The sequence below is a fragment of the Tamandua tetradactyla genome, chromosome 1 (genome assembly GCF_023851605.1).
Source record: "Tamandua tetradactyla isolate mTamTet1 chromosome 1, mTamTet1.pri, whole genome shotgun sequence".
Classification (NCBI taxonomy): Eukaryota; Metazoa; Chordata; class Mammalia; order Pilosa; family Myrmecophagidae; genus Tamandua; species Tamandua tetradactyla.
In genome coordinates this window covers 183,306,226-183,326,667 of record NC_135327.1, presented here as the reverse complement: position 1 = coordinate 183,326,667, position 20,442 = coordinate 183,306,226, and the positions used below count along the sequence as shown (strand labels likewise).

The 20,442-nt window shown below is 43.7% G+C and overlaps 2 protein-coding genes across 3 annotated transcripts in view; one reads left to right on the top strand and one right to left on the bottom strand.

The window, feature by feature from the left end:
• The window catches only part of PARP12 (poly(ADP-ribose) polymerase family member 12), a 72,313-nt gene extending 65,851 nt beyond the window's left edge, over positions 1-6,462 (top strand). Inside the window, exons 9-12 of the mRNA XM_077147206.1 lie at positions 1,481-1,556; positions 4,294-4,424; positions 5,411-5,562; positions 6,018-6,462. Coding sequence (XP_077003321.1) covers positions 1,481-1,556; positions 4,294-4,424; positions 5,411-5,562; positions 6,018-6,337 — 679 coding nt within the window. The 3' untranslated portion in view covers positions 6,338-6,462. The remainder of the gene's footprint in view (positions 1-1,480; positions 1,557-4,293; positions 4,425-5,410; positions 5,563-6,017) is intronic.
• A 1,589-nt stretch (positions 6,463-8,051) lies between these two features.
• The window catches only part of TBXAS1 (thromboxane A synthase 1), a 189,946-nt gene continuing 177,555 nt past the window's right edge, over positions 8,052-20,442 (bottom strand). For both annotated transcript variants that reach the window (XM_077147249.1, XM_077147279.1), the window contains exons 11-13: positions 13,147-13,284; positions 11,259-11,421; positions 8,052-8,416 (exon numbers count right to left, since the gene is read on the bottom strand). In XM_077147249.1, coding sequence (XP_077003364.1) covers positions 8,342-8,416; positions 11,259-11,421; positions 13,147-13,284 — 376 coding nt within the window. In that variant the 3' untranslated portion in view covers positions 8,052-8,341. The remainder of the gene's footprint in view (positions 8,417-11,258; positions 11,422-13,146; positions 13,285-20,442) is intronic.

Below are 20,442 nucleotides of genomic sequence, written 5' to 3'. Positions count from 1 at the left end.
CTTTTTAGAAAACAGCTTTTAGTCTGGTGCTTATTTGACAGTAATCACTTTTTTCCTCTGTCTACTTTTAAGATCCTCTTTTGGTGTTATGCAGCTTCACTATGGTATGTCTGGGTTTTTATTTTTATTTCTTCTACTTGAGAGTCTTTGGGATTCTTTAATCCATGGGTTGGTATGTCCCACCTGTTCACTTTGCAGATTGCCTCCTTGTTCTCCTCCTCACCTTCTGTAGTTTTGGTTAGGCTCCATTCGTAGCTCCAAGAGGCAATTCTCACTCTATTCTCTATGTCCAGTTTTTTCCCCACATATTCCCTCTCTTTATTGCTCTGGGTCACATTCTGGATAATTCCATTTTACAAATCTTTCAGCTCACTAATTCTCTCTTCATGTCATCTGATTTGTTATTAAATAGCCTATTGAAATTTTACTATCAAGCACTGTAGATTTAATTTCTAAGTTTTATTTTTAAGCTTCTTTTAAAAATCTTCCAGGTCTTTTTATAGCTTTCTGTTCCTTGCGTATGTTTTTATTTGCCTTTTATTTGTTTAAACATAGGAGGAATAATTATTTTATAATCTTCCTGATAACCAAAGTCTTTGTGGATCTGTTTCTAGCTGATTCTTGCTTAATTATTTTTAAACTGCCATTTTCTTAGGAAAGTTATTTCTAAGAGCTTGTTGGGCTTAGGATGAAGATGCGTGTCTCGTGCCAGCAGAAACAGAAGGTAGATCTATTGTAGGAAGAACAGTGCATTCTGAAACTAAATAGGAATGACTTGAAATTATAGTTTCACAATCCTTGTTCTAAACCCTTAGGCCAGATGTCTTTTAGAACTCAGTCTTTATTTTTAATTTTTAATTTTAGAACGATAATATGTTGTTTGTATTATATAACACCCTGTAATTAAACACAATATTTCTGCAGTTAAAAAATATGCATAGTCACATTAAGAAGGATAAATGCAGATCCTGAAAGAGCCTCTTACCAGTTTGTCAAATTTCTACTGTCAGCTGAGTTTTGATGTCAGTTTTATGTTTTTCAAAAAATGTTTTTATATGTAATTTGTACCTCAAGCTTTTGAAAAAAATTTTCAAAGCTTTTGAATTTCAAAATTAGAAATAAGAACGTTTTAATCATACACTCTATTATTATAAGTAGTACGTTGGATACAGGAGAGAGAAATGGATCTCTCATGTCTAAATAGTTTTAGGTTTGGGCCACATGGGTGAAGATAAAAGTGTTCTCACATTGTGACTGTTGTAGTCATTCCTCCTAGCCTTTCTGGCTTTGCAGGCTCTGGAAATTGAATCTGGGTCTCTGGCATGGCAGGCGAGAACTCTGCCTCTGAGCCACCATTGCCTGTCCCTTTCTAGCTTTTAAAAAATGATATGCTGGACTCAAGATTGGAAGTATCAGCTATAGTAGATTTCCTCCTAGCTAGGAACAAAATGTCTAAATGGTTTTTGTTTATATTTTGTAGCAGTGTCAAGTTTCAAGGCCCAAAGAATATCCCGGACTATTGGGACTCCTCTGCCCTGCCAGACCCAGGATTCAAGGTATGGAACTCATCCAGCCTACAGCTGGGAAGGAGGGTGTTCTGTAGAAATAGCCTGATGCGAACAGATTCTTCTGCTAACACAGAAGAAAGTGGAAGGGGGTGGCTTATTGGGTTGGTGGGGGAGGAGATGTATGTAGAGTGTTTTGTTTTCTTTTGCACATCTTCACAGTTTTAAGGCTGGATGTGGCTGTGAGGGTCAAGGATGTATTGGGAAGGAAGGAGAATAAGCTGTGAAACTTGTTAGAAAGGGCAGAAATAAGGAGTTTAAGAGCCTAGCTTACCAAAAAAATGTCAATCTTAACTAAGCAAGTACAGGGAAAAGAATCAAGGAAAGATTTCAATATGATGAAAGGGATGTAAGTCATCCCTTATACATGGGCACTTGGACTGATACCTGTCAGCGTCCTCCTGCCAAGCATTGTACACAGGCTTTTACAGCATGGCAGTGCTTGACCTCGGAGACTTAATCCCATTGAACTGGTACAAGGTGCCCACAGATACTATCTATACAAAGCAGGACGTGCTAAGGCCCTGGTGAGCTACAGACAGTACTCAGAGGCCTCAAAGGATGAAGCAACCATATTGAAGGGATTAGGGAAGATGTTAATGGGGGAGCATGGGATTTAAACTTCCATGATGGCTGGTAAGTTTTTCAGACGAAGTAAAGTGAAGAACATAAAGGCCAAAGGAACTGCATGAGGACATGGCAGTGTTAGGAAATGAGGGTCTTTGGGGACAGGATGTCCAATATGTCTTGAGTGGAGAGTGCATTATGACTTGGGGGTGAGCAAAGAGAGGTCAGGGCTGTGTTATGGGGTGCCTTGGTCATTGTGCCAAGCAGTGTGGCCATGATAGGTATGAGGGGCCCTGACAGCATCTGGTCTGGGAAGTGGCAGGACTAGATCCTAGCCTGAGGGAGAAAAATTTGGTGGCCTCCTATGAAATGGAAGCAGGGAAACCAGAGTCAGGGAATTTGAGTTGGAGGAGACCTATAGACAGACATTTGTGTCACCCTGATCATTTAGGGTCTTTGGCGGGGGATGAGCTGAGTTTTATAAGGTTGCAATTCTGGGTGGGGGGGGTGCTGTAGATGAATTCTCCAGAGACCCCCCCAAATAGTAGCTGTAATCGGATCAAGCCTTGTGGAGTTGGGAGAAGGAAGCAGGTTGCGATCCAGGCTGCAGGTTCAGGGATTTGTGGATTGTTGCTCTAGTGTCATGGTTGGCTGCATTTGGTTGGGCAGCCATCCTGGCTCAATCAGGAGTGCTGCTTACCAGAGCATGGAGCTAAGGGTGAGGTAGACTCATTTGGGCACAAGATGTAACAAGTCCTGTGCCAGCAAGTATTGAGTTCCTGAGTTGATGTGCGAGTTTATGTCAAGCCAACCATTCCTTCAGTGCTTGTGACTTTGGTGGGGGTCCTTGTAAATAAGAAGATGGAATGAGATGGCATCAGGTAGAAGAATTTTGCCACAGTAAAGGAGGACACTCCTTTGAGCAAGAGGAGGGAATATTTGGAGGATGGAGAGCGGGAAGTTGGGAGCCCATGCAAAATGCCTCAGAGTTGTCTCTGAAGTAGGGTATTAAGAGATGGAGGAGGTTTGGGACAGCTACTGCCAGTGAGGGATTGGGAGCCACTCTGTTCCCAGGGGGACAACATCTCCCAACTGCTGCCATGGGAGTGCTTCCTGTGGAGTGAGCAAGGCTATGTATGGGTCTCAGAAAGTGGAGGGCATATTTGAGGCAAGACTACAAGGATTGCTCCCAAAGTAGGGGGGTCAGGCCTTGGGAGTGCTTGCCTTGTAAGGCTGTGAGCTCAAGCAAGACTTAAATCATTAGCATAAATTTTTTTTAGAATAACATTAAAATTCTTCTGTCAGAATACACTATGGTATACCTATATGATAAATATTAGTGACTATTTAAAAAGAATGAAATCAGTCTATATGAAAAGGTGACAGGCTAAAATTTAGAAAAAAGATTATAATATACTGCCTTACTGTGTGAAAGATTGGATGAATATGCACCTGTGTGCATGCTTGGGAGGGTAATCAAAGACCTTAATAGTGTTCCCTCTTGGGAGGTGAAGAAGCAGGAAGGAGAGGGGATAGTTTTTATTGGGTGTTGGTACCCTTTTCTGCTGCTTTGATTTTTTTTTTTTTTTTGGCATGCATTATACTAAATATTGAACTAGAGGCTTTCCTCCTGTGTTGGTCTTTTCTACATAACAGCTCAGGTTTCTAGGGCTGACATACTGGCATTAGCTACAGAGGGAGTTCCGTTGTTACAGTCATTACTTTCTCCCTTGTACTCTAAACTGCTGAAATGTCTCATTGTTGCCCATGGGACTGAACTTGTTTGATGGGGTTTGCCACAACTTGTTTGATGAGGAAAACAGATGGGTGTTTTTCTCATTCATTGAGCACTAGTTCTAGTTTTGTAGAGTGTGTAGATTGACCTGGACTCTTGAGCTACATTGGGTACGAAAGAAGAGCAGCAGCGATCATGGGTACTGTTCTTTGGGCCAGTTTCACAGGGAACAAAAGGGAAGTGATTCCAAACTGCAAACACTTGGTGCCTGGAGAGAGCCAGTCTCAGGCAGGAAGGGAAGTGTGGTAAGATCGGTCTGGGGTTTCTTGCTTCTGAGTTCTAGGATTTTATAAGCAGCCTTGGCAAGGGATCGATCTGTTTTCTGTACTGTGATGATAACATACTAAAAGTGTTTTCCCCTTACAGAGGATCACTCTCAGTTCTAACTCAGAAGAGTATCAAAAGGTCTGGAACCTCTTTAGCCTCACACTGCCTTTCTACCATATTCAGAAGATTGAGCGAGTCCAGAACCTGGCCCTCTGGGAAGTCTACCAGTGGTATGTGGTGTTGGGGTTTACTCTGTGGAGTGATGACTGTTTCTCCTCACCCCTGCCAGCTGAGTACCAAACATGCCCTAAGCATCAAAGAAAATCAGAGCTACTAGTTCCTCCTTGTCCAGTGCTTTCTGTGTTTCTGGAACTGTGTCACTCATTATGTTTATAACTGTGTGGTGACATATCCCATTATACTGATGAGGGGACTGAGGCTTCCCAGAACTTAAATAACTTTCATAATTAATTAGTGATAAAGCCAGGACCTACACTTTGACATTCTGCCTCCCTACAGGCCAAGAAAATGGGTCAGGACAACCTACTTACACCCTCAGCCCCAGGAAAATAAAGCTGTTATCCCAACAGCAGAAGAGCATGGGCCTCATATTTGTGTACAAGAACCAGCATGCTCCTTGAAACCCAGTCATTTGTCTATGTGGGGAGGAAGTCCACAGGAGGTCACCATGGCAGGCCTGGGATCCTGCTGACCTGTGCCCCCAGTGGTGTTGGGTAATTGTCATTTGTGCTCTGTGCACAGTGATGAAATCAGGGCAGCAGGAGAGGGGAGAAGAATGAGCTTACCATGGCTGACATCCTCACAGCTCTCCTCCATCTCTCCAGCTCCCCAGGGTTAAACTCTGCTCCGAAACAAGGTGATGAGAAAGAATCATGCTCTGTCCCCAAGGGCTGATCCACTTTTGGGGAAGGCCTTGAGCTATGGAGCTGTAGCGCTTCTGCTTTTCATGCAGCTTCTGTTCTCTACCCTCTTTCCCATTCCTTGGTCTGTGGGAAGTGAGGGCTGCTCCCTTTCCCAGCACATACAGCCAGAGCCTCTGCACCTGGTTGGGACAGCCTGGTACCCCCATCTCCTTGTTCCATTACACCTCTATTGTTTGGACAGTCATGTTTTTTTTTGGTTTGAGTGGGCTGTATTTGGTTGAAAATGTCACTCTGCCCTCTCCCTCCAACACACATTCTCCTCATAATTCCAGGCAAAAAGGACAGATGCAGAAGAGGAGTGGCGGGAAGGTAGTGGATGAGAGGCAGTTGTTTCATGGTACCAGTGCCTGTTTCATCGATGCCATCTGCCAACAAAACTTTGACTGGCGCATCTGTGGTCTTCATGGCACTTCCTACGGCAAAGGTAGGGGCTAGGATGGCTTCCACCAAAAGCACTAGGTAGTCATTTGCCACCCAAGGCCTGGAAACCAAAATTAATAGAGGGCCTGATGGGGACCACCTGAGGAGATGCGTTGGCATCCACCTCAGTGGAGAATAGAGCCCTGGTTCTCTGCAGAGAGCCTAGCCGGTGGCATGTTTACTCCACTCCTCAGCCTCCAGCCAGGAACTTAACCCAAGGTTTGAAGAAGGCTGTCAGCAATGTAAACGCATGTTCCTTCATGTTTTTACAAGGAAAAAGGTGGAGAAATGGGAGAAGGAGGACAAAGGGAGAGAGAGAGATGATGATGATGGCACAACAGGAGAGTCTTTGGCATTTCCTCGGTGACAGGGCAGGACCCACAGGCTGCTGTCTGTTCTCCCTGCTGGACTGTGGGCTGCTTCTCCCAGTACCCAGCTCAGCCTTGTGTGTCATTTCAGGAAGCTACTTTGCCCGAGATGCTGCATACTCCCACCACTACAGCAAATCCGACACACAGACCCACCTGATGTTCCTGGCTCGGGTGCTGGTGGGCGAGTTCATTAGAGGCAATTCCTCCTTCGTCCGTCCTCCAGCCAAAGAAGGCCAGAGCAACGTCTTCTACGACAGCTGTGTCAATAGTACCTCTGACCCGTCCATCTTCGTGGTCTTTGAAAAACACCAGGTTTACCCTGAATATCTCATCCAGTACACGACCACCTCCAAGCCATTGTCGAGAACTTCTGTCTTGTTCTCCTTAGCATCCTTTGGCATCCAGTAGTAAGCAAACTCAAGGTGTTTTTATGCCTTTCAGGCTTATCTTCTTTGAAATAGGTGTTTGGAAAGTTGTGTGTTTTTTTTTTAACAAAAGAACTTTTAATGAACTGTTTAATGTTGACTTCTCAATGAAGGTCCATTTTTAATCACTTGATGGCATAATTTCCACTTTTAAGTCTCACTTTTGGGCTCACTAGCAGAGTAATTGGTGGGCATGTGGATTGTAGGTGAGCCCTTTTTTGCTTTTTAATAGTATTAATAGTATGTTAAAATTGTGCTTTTTTACTTTCTTTGTTGACTTTGCTGCCTATAGGCACCAGGCACAGAGTTTCTAGAAACTGTTTTATGGATTTGTTTTAATTTTTAAGATTTTTTCTCTCTATAAGTGATTCAGATTTTTCAGGGCCCCAGTGGCATCTCCTGTACTTTTTGTCAGAATGATCCAGTAGCCATCCGTATGTGAAAGCCTGGGCTAGGCCTGCAGAAGCATACTTCTGTCTGTTGCTCAGAGACTAACCCATGTAGGCCTTTGGCTGCTTTTCCCAGGTTTCTGGCATTAGAATTGGCCTGTATCACCTTGTGACAGCAAGTGGCTATCATGTGGTGTCATTGTAGCCTTGCTGATTTTCCTTTGTCCTGGTGGGGGTCAGCTGTCACTCCAAAAAGTTCACCCTGACAGGTGACAGGAATAAGTAGCTACTCTCAGGACCCCTGGGTTTGGGCGTGCACATGTGTACCCATATATCTTGAGCACACTAAGCACAGTCCAAGTGTGAGTTTTATGTCCCCTCGAGATTTGAATATCTGTGTTGCAAATGTCACAAAGGAGTATGGAAATAAAAAAATACTTACTTGAAGTGGATGAAGCCTGAAACTCATTTATTTATTAGCCCCTGCTGGGTACCAAGCACTTTTCTATGCATCAGGGCTACAATAGAGCTGAAGTTATAGGGATATAATAGAGCTGAAGTTAACTGGCTTTGGTAGGACTGTGTATAGATTTATCAGGAAGCTAATGAAGCTTGAGGCTCAGGGCCCCTACTTGTTATACAAGGGACCCTAGCAATATGTTCTCCTGGTCATATGTTTTGGTAATTTTGCAAAAGTAACATATTTATATTCAGATTAATTTATTGGTCCTGTTACAGTGTCACTGCGGGGTAGAGGATTGTTGAGAGAATCACGCTTAAACCAGAGATTTGTCTATTAAGTCTTGAAAGTAAAGTAACTTATCCCATGATTTTTAACCATTTGGCTGCTGAGAGCTAAAATTAGTTAGGTTACAAATAAAATTTTAGCAAAAAATATAGGCATATTCACAAATACGGGGTCTGCTAATAATAAAGATCCTACTTAGGATACTTTAAAAAAAAAAGCACCTTTCATCCTATATCCTTTTTCTGTGTATTGAGTCTTATTATAAAGTTAGTATTAGCCTGCCTAGGAACACCAAAGCATAGTCAAGCTTTTGAATCATTTTTGAACTTCTGATGACTATCATTCTCTCAATCAGTCTCCACAATACATGAAAAGCTGAAAAGTCCACAAGCTGGTGCCTAGAGGACTGGCTCAATGGAGTGTCCCCATGTCCCTATATGGATTCACATCAAGGCCAGGCTTCCTTTAAAACCTTGTGTTCACTTTTCGGCCTTTTGGCTAAGAGCAAATGTAAAACCTTGTGTTCTCAGTAGTTTTGTCAAAATTACATTTACTTATTTATCAGTAATCCCTTATTTAGGTGGTTAGATCAGTGGTTCAAACACTGTTAACAAAGTCAAAACTAAGTGCGACAAATAAACATTTATTAAGCATTTAGGGAACATAATGTAAATACCCTCTGTATTTCTCTTATTTGCATGCCAGGAACCCTTTCAGTCACATTGTTCATGGTTCTCCATAAATCTAAATTTTCATGTAGGGGTGGGTCTCTTTGAATTTGGGGGTGCCTTTGTAGTATTTACTTGTAGGTGCAGAGCCACAAGATGTTCCCTGAGGGATGCCTTCTCTGTCAGCGAGACACAAGCTTGATATAGATGCCATTTTTAGGACTTAGGTCAGATTTGGATTCTAGCTGCAGTGGTACCTAAAATAGAGGAAATTAAAATATTTGTAGAAGTTAATCATATACATAGGAAAACCTCTTTGGAATAGGACTGAAGCAGGACTTGTGAACATTTTATCTATGGGCTGACGGATTACCAGCAAAGAAACCTTGTCAATTGAATTGCAATTCCTTGAATAACTAACAGCTGTTTCTCATACAAGAGAGTATAGGGCACCAGCAGCTGGTTCCCCTGCCCCCAGCCTCTGGTCCTTGTCTCTCTTTCCCACATTAATAAAGTATTGTAGGTGAAAAGGGCATTTAGTCCTGTACTGTTCTCACAACAATCCTGTGTAAGATGGAATAGATCTCACTTTGCAAATGAAGAAATGGAGCTTCAGAGAGGCCAAGTAACTCATCCAATGTCACAAAGCTAGAAAGTAGAAAGCAAAACCTCAAATCCTGTCTATAAACCACACCAAATATCCCTGCCTTTCCCTTTATCTCCCCAGTGCATAGCCATTAGCTGAACTATTCCCTCTCTTTCTGTGGAGCTTTGGGGAGGGCATCTTTATGCCCTCCTTGTATGAGCTGTAGTCTTGTTTTATTAGCATCCAAAAACCTTTTCTTATGTCCATCTTAAAGTGCAAAGTTGATGGTGTATGGGAGACTTCTAAGAACAGCCCAAATCCAAGTAACTACTGAGGAAGCAAGGGTCATCTTTGAGCTGGGTGTAAAATGACGATTCAGTGTGAATCCTTTAAAGCAAAGGAGAATCACCAGTGCCTTAGTGGATTTTCCAGATGTCTTTGACTCCCTGGCCTTTCAGGGTTGTAGTTCACATGGGGAGATGAGTTACATGCCCAAGAAACAAGATGGTCTAGCCCTGCTCTTTCCCTCTATTGCAGGTGGGTATGGGAGCACTTGGAAGGTGGTTAGTGCACAGGAACTGAGTTCTTCATTCTATTTGATTAAAATGTAGATTTAGCCACAAGTGGTTAGTGTTAGTGTATCAGCATAGGTCTAGACAACCTGAAATAAATAGGAGTTCAAAAAAAGGAGAGGTCAGTTATGGCTGGCAAGTCAGGGAAGGCTTCCTGTTAGAAGAAGGCCCCAGGGTAGGCCAAGGAATGGGAGAAACCTTAGAGCATGATTTCTCAGGAGCCACTTTGGGGTTTGAGGGGACACCACAGGATTGGAGTATGTGGTTAGACTCTGGGTAGGAGAGTCAGAGGAATGACATTCCTTCCAGATAGGGACTGTAGCCTAAATGGGTGCAGAAGAGTGGAAGGAAACCTCTTGGGGTAGGAAGTGGGGATGAGGTATTCCAAGGAGGCTCAAAATTCAGGATTGGTTCACCTTGGACCAAGCAAGCTTGGGGCTCATGGCTGCTGCTTGAACTGGGCAGTGCCAGGACACTGGTCTGGCTGCTGTACTGTATGTCAAGGTCAAGGTTGAATGAGGCAAACCCCAAAAGAAAAGTCTGTGTCTGTACAATGCTTCAGGTCGTCAAGGGCTCTGCTTGTCTCTCAGCTCCCTCCTCGTCTTGCTTTAGCTTTGTACTGCCAGTCTGCTCCTCCTCTTCAGCACCGACTGTCAAACCTTTCTGGATGTTTCCCAGCACCTCATTCATAGTGTATCCCCAGCAATGTCATTAGACATTTCAGACCGCCCTCCCATCCAGGTCTGTAGCTGTCCAGAGGTGGCAGAACCAGCATGACCATAGGTGCAGAGGAGAGCAGTGACTGGACTCTAGGAAATAGTTAATACTGTGCAGAGAGGCAGCTAGACATGGAGCAAAGAGGGAAGTCTTGGGAGTGAGCAAGATCTGGGTTTGTACCCAGTTCTTCACTTTCTGGCTGTTCATTCATTTGTGAATAATTCATTTGTTGAATAATTCATGAATAATTCATTTGTTGAGTGGATGAATCTGCTTTCCTGTGCTTAGCATCCTAGTAGATGCTGGAATGTCCAGTAGTGCACATGACAGAATTGGTCCCTGCCTTCTTGGAGCCTACAGTCTGTGTGACCTCAAGCAAATTTTTAACCTCTTTGAGCTTTGGTTTCTCATATGAGAATGGAAATGATTGACTTACCTTGCAGGTTTACTCTAAGTATGAAGGCCTTCCCACCTACAGTCAGTGAAACATTCTGCTGAGCTGGAGTCGATGGTATGAGGGGAAACTAGGCCGAAGGGTGGTGGATGTTGAGGAGCGCCCAAATGTCTGTCTGACGGGTGAGCGCATGGTGTTAGGTCCCTCTCTGGGGCATCAGGATAAAGGCATAAGTTCCTGGGGAGAGTATGTGTCATCTCGACAGGACTGGGCTGTGGCCCATGAAAGATGTGAGGATGTGCCCATCTGCACAAGAGGAGGAGGGAGAAGCCTGTGGCAGCTGTGGAACAACCACCAAGGAGCTAAAGCCCTTCTGCTTTCCTTAGGTGGCATCTTCCTTCCGTGAGGCAGTGACCGCCAAGCGGAGAGGATCTTAGGGAATCGGGAGGAGTCAGAGCATCCAGAGGACCAGTATTTATAGGACTATAGAAACCCTTACAAAGCAGGCAGATTTCACAGCTGTGAGCACTATGGTCTGGGTTCCCTTTGCAGAAGAGGGAAGAACTAGGGTAATGTGAGGCCCAATTCTGTTGTACCAAGAACAATATAATAGCTAGCAAATACTTGCATTACAGTGTGACAGGCACTTATCTGAGCACTTATATTAACTCATTTAATCCTCACAAGGATCTTAAGCGCTAGGAGGAGGCAAAAAGAGGCTAAGGGACTCACCGAACCTCACCAGAGCCCAGATTCAACTCCACACAGGCTGGCTCTGGCACAGGAAACAGGTGACAACCCCCTGTCCCCAGAGGAACATGGGTTCTTACCTGAGTCTCAGGACAGGCCTCAAACCGGAACTTGCGCAGGATATGGAGCAGCGTCAGCTTTACTTCCAGCAGCCCCATCCACACTCCGAGACAGCACCGGGGTCCAGCCCCAAATGGTAGGTAAGTGAAGGGCCGCCGCAGCTGACAAGCCTCAGCTGTGAACCTGCAGGTCAGTGGATTGGCGTTATCCCAGAATGCCTGCCTCCTTCCTAATGGCTCTTATATACCTTCATTCTGGCTGAGGGCCTCCATCATGTGAGACCCTGTTCCTATCAAGTAAGTCATAAATCCAGTTGTGGTAAACAAAACACTATTTTCCCGTGAACCCATCACCAAAGTCTCTGTGAGCTAGTGGCTGCTAATCAGTCAGCTCCAGTTCTGTTCCTCTCATCCTGCAAAGCCTACAGGCACTGTTGTATTCAAATGGAATTTCAACAGTGTCAATTCAGTTACTGTTAATGAGCCCATATGCTCACTGTTATCCAGAATCAGCTTCTAAAAGAAACCCAAGCAGCACTTCCAACTCTGAGTGTTTGGCAACCACAGCCCTGGCCTGGACCCATCATTGCAACTTTTCACTAATGGTCTAGAGGATGACAGCATTCATCATTTCCTAAGCAAAGTTTCCCAGCCACCTTGGCCTCCTCACCAGCCCTCCCCTTCATGTCTCTCAGTGCCATGCCTGGCAGCTGTCTCTCCAACCTACACTTAGCTTGCTGGTCCAAACCCTGGAAGCTTGGACCACAGGGGCATTTCTCTGTTTGAATGACCAGAGGCCCTTCCTCAGTATGACTTTATCTGCTAGCAAATAGCAGTATTTGCCTTGTGCACCCTGTGACATCCATCTATTTTACAATGGCCTGCTCACTTCTTATTTCCTCCGGACTTTACTGGGCCCAAGGTACCCTTTGCAACACAATATTAAATACACTTTTTGTTTTCAAAAGTGATGCTTCTGTGTGACTGTAAAGCCTACAGTTGCTGTTTCCATTGCTTGATTTTTTCTTCGAGGTGCTGCTGAGCAGTTGGGATATCATTTATTGAGGTCCCACTCCCCAGGGCGTCCCAGCATCTAGGTTCCAGAGGTGGGTAGTGTTCCATAAGAAATTGGAGCCATTATAGGTGGAAACCTAAGTACTGCCTGGCCAGCCCTCCCTTTGTGGGATCACACCAGAAAGGGAGAATTGATTGATCCTGGTAAGGACGGAGTGTGGATGCCTGCTCTGACTTTTCAAACCAGGGAGCCTAGAAATGAAATTTAGACAATGGACCAAATCCATGTTAGGCCATATCTAGAATGTGTGTGGGAGGGATTTGGGGTGGGGGGAGGGATTGGGGGTGGGGGAAGGTGGGTGAGGAAAGGGGGAATCCAGGTCTACAATTTTAGCATTGCTAGATCTCACTACTTCAGATTCAAGGGGTGGAGAAATGTAGTCGATACTATTGTTTTGGAATAGTCGCCAATTTTAAAATGAGAAATTGTGTTACTTCCAGTGAATGCTTTAAATACAGTCCTGTGTCCTGGTTTGAACAAGTAGAAGACAACCATTTGAATTTACCCTGTCACTTGCAGCAGTACTACTTAAGTGCTAAATTTCTAGGTTTGGTTTGGGTCTTCTTCAAGTAATACAATTATTCCCTTTGGAAATTACGCCTTGCAAACGTTTATCGGAATTGAATTGCTACAATTTCTGACTGTTTAGGGGCGACTTTACAAAGGTGTACCGTCAAAGCGGAAACCCCTTTGCCGCGGATTTCAAGCTAGACACTTCTGTTTGAGCCTCTAGGCAACAATCACCTTGCTAAATCTCAATCCCATTACTCTCATTCCCGGTACTCCTTGGGTACCGAACCCTCCAGGATCCAGCTGAAGACAGGTGGTGCTTACCTCTCAGGGTCGAAGGTCTCAGGGTTCGGCCAGAGCTCAGGGTCATGGTGCAGGGCTCCCACCGCGGTCTCCAGCACAGCACCTGCAGGGATGTGCTGCCCCAGCACCTCACAGTCATGCACTGCCTCCCGCGTGAACCTGTGGGGAGCAACAGGTTACCTGCCGCAGGTGAGACCCAAAGCAGCTGGAGGTAGGTTGTATTGCCAGGGGTGCAGAGCAAAGGAGGTGGAGAGCTTGCAGGCATGCTAGGGTCAACGTGGTCCTTCTCCAAATGCCAGGTTGAAAAGGGTCATGGGGCAAGAGGCCCAGTTCTGAAGCTGCCTTCTCCTTTCCCTTTCTGAGAACGACATATGGCATGAGTCTGAGGGATAAAGTCCAACTCTTCCCAGGGTGACCCAGATGGTGATCAAGCCCCCACCACATTACCATCTATAAGCCCAGGACCTTGCATCTCTAGACTCTTTAGACTTGCTTGGCCTTGGTGAAAATGTATTTCCTTCATCCCATCGTTCATTCATCAAGCATCTAAGTCCCCATTTAGTGTCTTCTGCTGGAGTGCAAAGGTGCTCTGGAAGGGCTTATTTCTGCTGGGGGCTGATTCCCCTGACGTCAGTCTCTTTCATCTTCCCATTCACAGCTAAGCCTCTTCAAGTAGCTTGCCCTGCTTCCTCTCCTCCCATCTGGGGTCCAGCCCTGCGGTGTGCCTCTGTCCGTTCTCTCCCAGGGAAGCTCCTCCTCTGAAGATCCTTGATGAGCACCTCATGGAACATTCATGGGACAATCTTCAGTCTTCATCCTGCTTGGTCCTCCTGTGACATTTGTCTCTTCCTCTTGTACCCTTTCCTTGTTTTGTTTTGTTTACTTTTTGTGGAAATAATTTCAAACACAGAAAACTGCAAGAATAAGAATAGTACATAGAATACCCCTATTTCCTTTATGCAGATTTACCTATTATTAACATTCCCCCTTTTATTTTATCATTTGATCTCTCATAACCCCCCACCTTTCTGCATGCGCGCACGCACGCACACACACACACACACAGTTTCTCTCCTTGGGTTTTTATTGACCTTATTTGCTTTGGTTTTCCTATTACATCTTGGAAACACCTCACTCTCATTGGCAGGCTCTTCTGCATCCACCTTTTAAATTTTGTTTTTCCCTAGGCATTTAATCTATATTCACAGTTTGACTTCTTCCTTTTTCCTGAGGACTCCACTTATATCCTGAGTTTGGACCACTAACTTGAACTACAGATCCCTTTTTCTAACTCCACAGCAGACCTCTCCTTTTGGATGTTTCACAGGCTCCTGAAACTCAACATGAGCAAAAATATAAAGTTGTTATATCCTCCCTCAAACTACCTTTTCATCAACCACCAACCTCCTCATCCTCTGTTTCCCACATGGGCTTGACCAAGCCAGAAATTTGGAAATCATCCTAGACTTTTCTCTTTCCTCTCATCAGATTTTTCACTTGGTCTTATTTATTGTACTGTCCTCCATTTTCACTGCTACCTTCCTAATTCAGGCTGTCATCTTTTCTTGATCTCTTTTCTAATCTAGTCTTCTCACTGCAACCAGAGGTCTCTTTACTGTGTAAATCTTGTCTGCTTCTTCCTATGGAATTGGTGAAGAATGAGAAGCAGGAGCAGGCTGCAGTGGCCAAAAAGGGAGCTCTGTGGCTGGGCTGGACCAAGGGAGGTGTTTTCCCAGGTGCCTACAGCTGTGTAATTGGAAGGTCCAAAGTAGGGATTGGAATCAAAATTAGTGGTTGGTAAAGCATAGCTGAGAGTCAAGTACAATGTGCAAAATGACATCATGACTAGGAGAAGGAAGCAGGAGATCAGAAACAGGAAACCTGGGAGTAGTTTAGGATGTAGAGTTGAGAGGTGGTTTAGAATTGAGGCCATGAGCAGATCAGGGGTGTTTGGGACTGCTTTATTATAGTGCATGTTGTATGCTTGGTCATACTTCATATAGGGCCGTTCTGAGGGGAGATGCCAAAGGGGCTATACCCCAACCTGGCTGCTAAAGCTTCTGTGATTCCCAATCATCTAGTTCCTAAACTTGGGTCTTCTCCCAGAGGCCTGCCTGTGGTGGCTGTTCTTGGTTGTTCCAAGAATTCTAGCTTCCTTATCTATCTCACCGTGATTTCTTACAGTAAACACCCATGACTCAGAAAAATAAGAGCCTCTGTTCTTTGTGATTTGAAAACCCAATACCACTTTCTTGAACCTTACCTTGTTCACTGTGGACCAGCAAAGTAATCTGAGAATTAAGGCCATATAACTCAGATCCTGGGACTGAGAATTGAGACTCTTTTGTCAACCTGACTTAGGTGTCTCTCCTAGAAAATTCTTGTCCAAGAAGATTAGGCTCTAAACCAAGAAATAATTTCAGGAAATTTATACAAGCTAATTTATCTGGGCAAACAGTTTTCCTATCAGGACAGTAGCTTGCTCTCCTGAACAAACAGTTCGTTCATCAGACTAACTTACTTATCAAGACTCCCTTCAAGACCCATGCCCTACTGTATCCACTAATCCCTAAACTGTTATGCCATAAACTTTGCCCAATTTTAATCAGTTCTTTATCATAAAAGTCCCACCTTAAACTGCTTGATTAGCCCAGTCTCCAAACCCTATAAATATCTTTCCCCAGCTTCCCATGTTGAGACACAGTCAAGATGTTGTTCTTCCTTGCTGCAGTAAGTCTAACACACTTAACCTTGCTTGATCAACAGGTTCTGTTGGTGGTGTGTTGGCAGAGTCAGCAGTTGATAACCTATCAAGATAATTCTGAATAGCACTTCTCTTATTTGTTCTAGCAGCCATCCCTCTAACCATGGTTCATCTGTCAATTTGACAACTATGGCTTTTATATTTTTATTTAATCCCTTGTTGAATAGAAAGATTACTCATGCTGGATCCCTATCATATTTCACTTCACCCTTGTGATGGTCAAACCCGCCAAGGGTCTCTACCAACCTTTGTCTCCCCAGCCGATGGGCGATACATTTTTGTTGACCAAACACGTGCACATAAAGCTCCCCATTCCTGGGCACTGCTATCAGCCTGTCCTCACATTTCATCTTCTTTGAAATTCTGTTCCCATGGGTGGAATTTCCTTAGGGAAAGCCTTACCCCCACTTCCTTAGTAGGAACTGGGTCACTGTGCAGCTGCTGCTTTATATAGATGAGGAGGATCTATCTAATGACAGCCATATATTGATGTGGTAGTTGTCTGTATTACTTTATTAATACTGCCAGAAAGTAATATATCAGAAATGGAACAGCTTTTAAAAAAGGGAACTTGATAAGTTACAAGTTTACAGTTCTAAGGCCATAAATATGTCCTAACTAAGGCATCCAGAGAAAGATAAACTTGGCTCAAGGAAGGGTGATCTTGGAAGGTTCATGGCTGGCATCTGCTGGTTTCATTGCTTCCAGCTTCTGATGCCAGTGGTTTTTTTTTTCCAGGTGTCTGTGGGTATTCACTTAGCTCCTCCGGGGCAAAACCCTGGGTTTCATCTCTTAGCTTAACATCTGCTGGGGCCAGAAATTTCTTCTCTTTAGGTTCTGGCTATTTCTGTGAGTCCTTGCTTAGGACCCTGGCTATTTTTGTCTCAATCTCCAAACGTCCACATTGGCTCTGGCTCTCTCCAAAATGTTTCTTCTTTTAAAGGACTCCAGTAAACTAATCAAGCACACCTGAATGGAAGGAGTCACATCTCCATCTAACCAAAAGGCTACACCCACAATTGAGCATGCCACATCTTCCTGGAGATAATGTCATCAAAACATCACTCCCAAACTGGGATCACTACATCTCCATGGAGATGATCTAATCCAGAGGGCTTCCACCCTACAGTATTGAATCCAGATTAAAGGCATGGCTTTTCTGGGTACTCAACACTTTCAAACTGGCACACTATCCCAAATTCTGTGTCCAATTTTTGCACTATTTTTTTAGATTCTGAAGATGTTTACATCCCACACACTGAATATACTCATGTAGAACATGGCATGGGGTATAATAAAGATAAAGATGGTGACTTTCCAACCTTCTTTCTGACTCCAGTATCCCCCACTTCAACAGTGTTGGCCAACAATAAAAACTAAAAAATACCACAACAAAAAACCAAAAATACCCCACAAATCTCCCCACCCACTTCCTAGGCTTCTGGCCATTTCCTCATCCTATGTAGCATGAGGGTTGGTTGGCAATTCTAGTCACAGTCTATGTCAGAGGCTCTCCTTCTCTGAGATATCCTCCCTGGGTAGAAAAGACCTGTTTCCTCGACATTACTTGAACACTCTAGGGGTGTGCACACACACTGCATGCAGGCTCACACCCCTGCTTATTTTTGTACCGGTCCATGATGTAGCGAATCAGAAAGTTCTCGGCATATTACATCCTTAAAAAAGGACATGAGGGCATCTGGGTGTAACAGCCTCAAAATATCTGTCATCTGATAGAATAATTCTGAAATATTTAAATACCAGAATTTGTCCTTGTGAGGCTTTACCTAAAGAGAACTTGGGTTTGAAAAATCTGTTTCTCATTGTCTATGTTGCTATGGATAACTTCTACCAGAGAGGAAAATTTCTGATCTGATTGTTTATCCTACTAAATGGCAATGGCATAATCCCATTTATGGTCTTGTTTATTATAGGACTAGGCTGTGTGTGTGTGTGTATGTGTTTATATACAAGCACAAAATTTCTAGAAGAATACCTAAACTTTTACCATTAGCTCCTCTAGGCAATGGGAGTGGAGAAGAGAGGATAGCAGGGGCTCAGTGGTACCAATTTTTTTCTTTAGACCTTTCTATAGTGTGTAGGCTCTTATTTTTTCAAATAAACATGCTATTTTGGTAATATAAATAATTATCTTAAAAATTAAAAATAATCTGTGCTGACTTTTGCTTCAAGTCACAGGACTTGGCTTCCCTAAATATCTTAGAGGAGATATAATGATTACACTAATTACTAGGAAACCCTGTTTCAGCTCATAAAAAAAATTAAGAGCAACCCGTGGCTCCTTGCAGCATTCATTACTCTCTTTTGAGCCTTTAATATATCAACCAGTAATAGTGAAAGGCCAGACTGTGGGCCCCATTCAGATCCTAAGGTACTAATGTGATTAATGTGTGCTTGGAGCTGGTAGCAAAATGTCAAAACTAAAATCAGGCCAGATAGGTGGGGGGTTATAATGTATGCAATCTTGGTTCTAAGGGACCAAACAAGGGGTACTCTGTATCCCTTCTTATTCATCTTTACTGGAGCAGGTTGGATCTGGAGCAGGACCCCCTAAAAGTGAGAGAACAGTGTCTTCCCTTCTGTATGTGGTTGGGCCTGCTGTCTGGCTAGCTGTATTAAAAGACCAGCAAAAACAGCTGAACTATACTGTATAGAAGCCCACATTAATATTAATAACACTTAAGCATGAATTGTTATGCTTTCTACAAGGGTTATTCTGAGTTTCTCTTATGGATTAGTATCAGTCAATCTTGTGCCAGCACTTGGGAAGAGCCCACACACTTGTGGTGGATTGAATCATACACCCTAACAAAGGATATGTTCTTAATCTTAATCCATGTTCCTGTGGGTATAAATGGGACCTTTTGAAGCTGCTGTTATTAGTTAAGGTATGGTCTCATTTGTGTATGGGATCCTTGAAAATCCTGTTTTGGATGAGGCTCAATAAAATGAAAGTGGGCCTTAATCTGTATTCCTGGAAGCCTTCTAAAGAGAAACCAGATGTTAGAGAAAGCAACGGGAGGAGGCCAAGGATGTTGCCATATGATAGAGGCAGAGATGTAAGTCAGGCAACTCCAGGGATTGTTGCCAGCCATCACTGAAACACTACAAATTCTGAGAGAAAGTGTGGTCTTGTTGATGCCTTGATTTGGGACTTCTGGCCTCTAAAACTGTGCCAGTAAATTCTTGTTTAAATCAACCTGTTTAAATCAACCTGTTGTGTATTATTTGTCAGGGAAGCTCTGTCAAAAAAGAAAATGCTTTTCTGATAAAAGATAAAATAAATAAAATGTTCACTCTCCTTCCATTCACCCCAAATCTAGTGCCTGGACTTAAGTGAATTGTCCTCTTGTCTAGGTGAGAGTAATGATGCCTTGCCCCTCTCATTTCTGTTGTGTGATAAGAGAAATTGGCAGATCTGATATGATCAAGAAAACCTGTGTGCAGAAGTTTGCCCCAAGATCAGCCCTGGAATCTCAGGCCAGTGCTTCTTGAGTTTCACTTTAACTTAGGAAGGTGACTGTCTTTTCACAGATATTACCCCACTGAATCTCACTACAGTTCTGTGGGGTAGATATTGTGTCCTCACCTAACACAAAGGAAATAGAAGTACAGAGCAGAACAAGGCTTACCCAAGATCATCAATAAATTAAGGCCGAGCCAAGATGGTTTTTGGAATTTCAGTCCAAGCTCATACTGTGTTACAGAGCATCAGCACTCTACATGGCTGAAAGGAATTTTAACAAGTTTATCCCAATTCTCAAATTTCTGCCCAGCCCTCAAGTTAGATCACCACATCCTTGTGCCTCAGAGCACTGCCTCCACTGACTTCATTTTATACTTGGCTGGTTATAAAGAGCCAGTAGGAGAATCATCTGTAGCATATTTTTGTGTTGGAGAGACTGTCCACTTTGTTACTTGACATGTCATATAGACAGAGTCTCATGATGAATTCTTGATAGAGTTTTGATCCAGGAAATAATGTGTCTTTTCATCAGTTGGTGCATTCTCCTCCCACTAGCAAAACTCAGCTGGTTTCCCTCTGCTGCCAGGAAGTTTAGCAACAAAACAGTGGCCTGACCAGAGTTATTGGCCATCTCTGGGGCCCAGTAAAGGCTTCTTTCCTTTAAACAACCTCTGTGTAATCATTGAATGTCTTATTTTGAACTTCATTCTAACTTATATATCAGCTGCCCAGAGTCCCCTTGTATGGAAGCTGGCTATCATCATTAAAAGAAAAAAAAAAAAGATTGAATGACAGTTGCCCTGAGGTCCCCAACAAATCAGGGAAGTCCAGTACAGTCAAGTCTTAATGCTGACATCAGGAAAGCGACAAAAAGACCTTCTCCTATTCCAAGACAGAGGTTTCCACAACATCATTGTGCCTGAAGACAATGTGATTTGACTTACATAACTGGACCTTTTCTGTATTCGCTTCTGGCTCTGAACATTTTTTTGCATGGCCAGGCACCGGAAATCGAACCCAGGTCTCCGGCATGGCAAGCGAGAACTCTGCCACCGAGCCACTATGG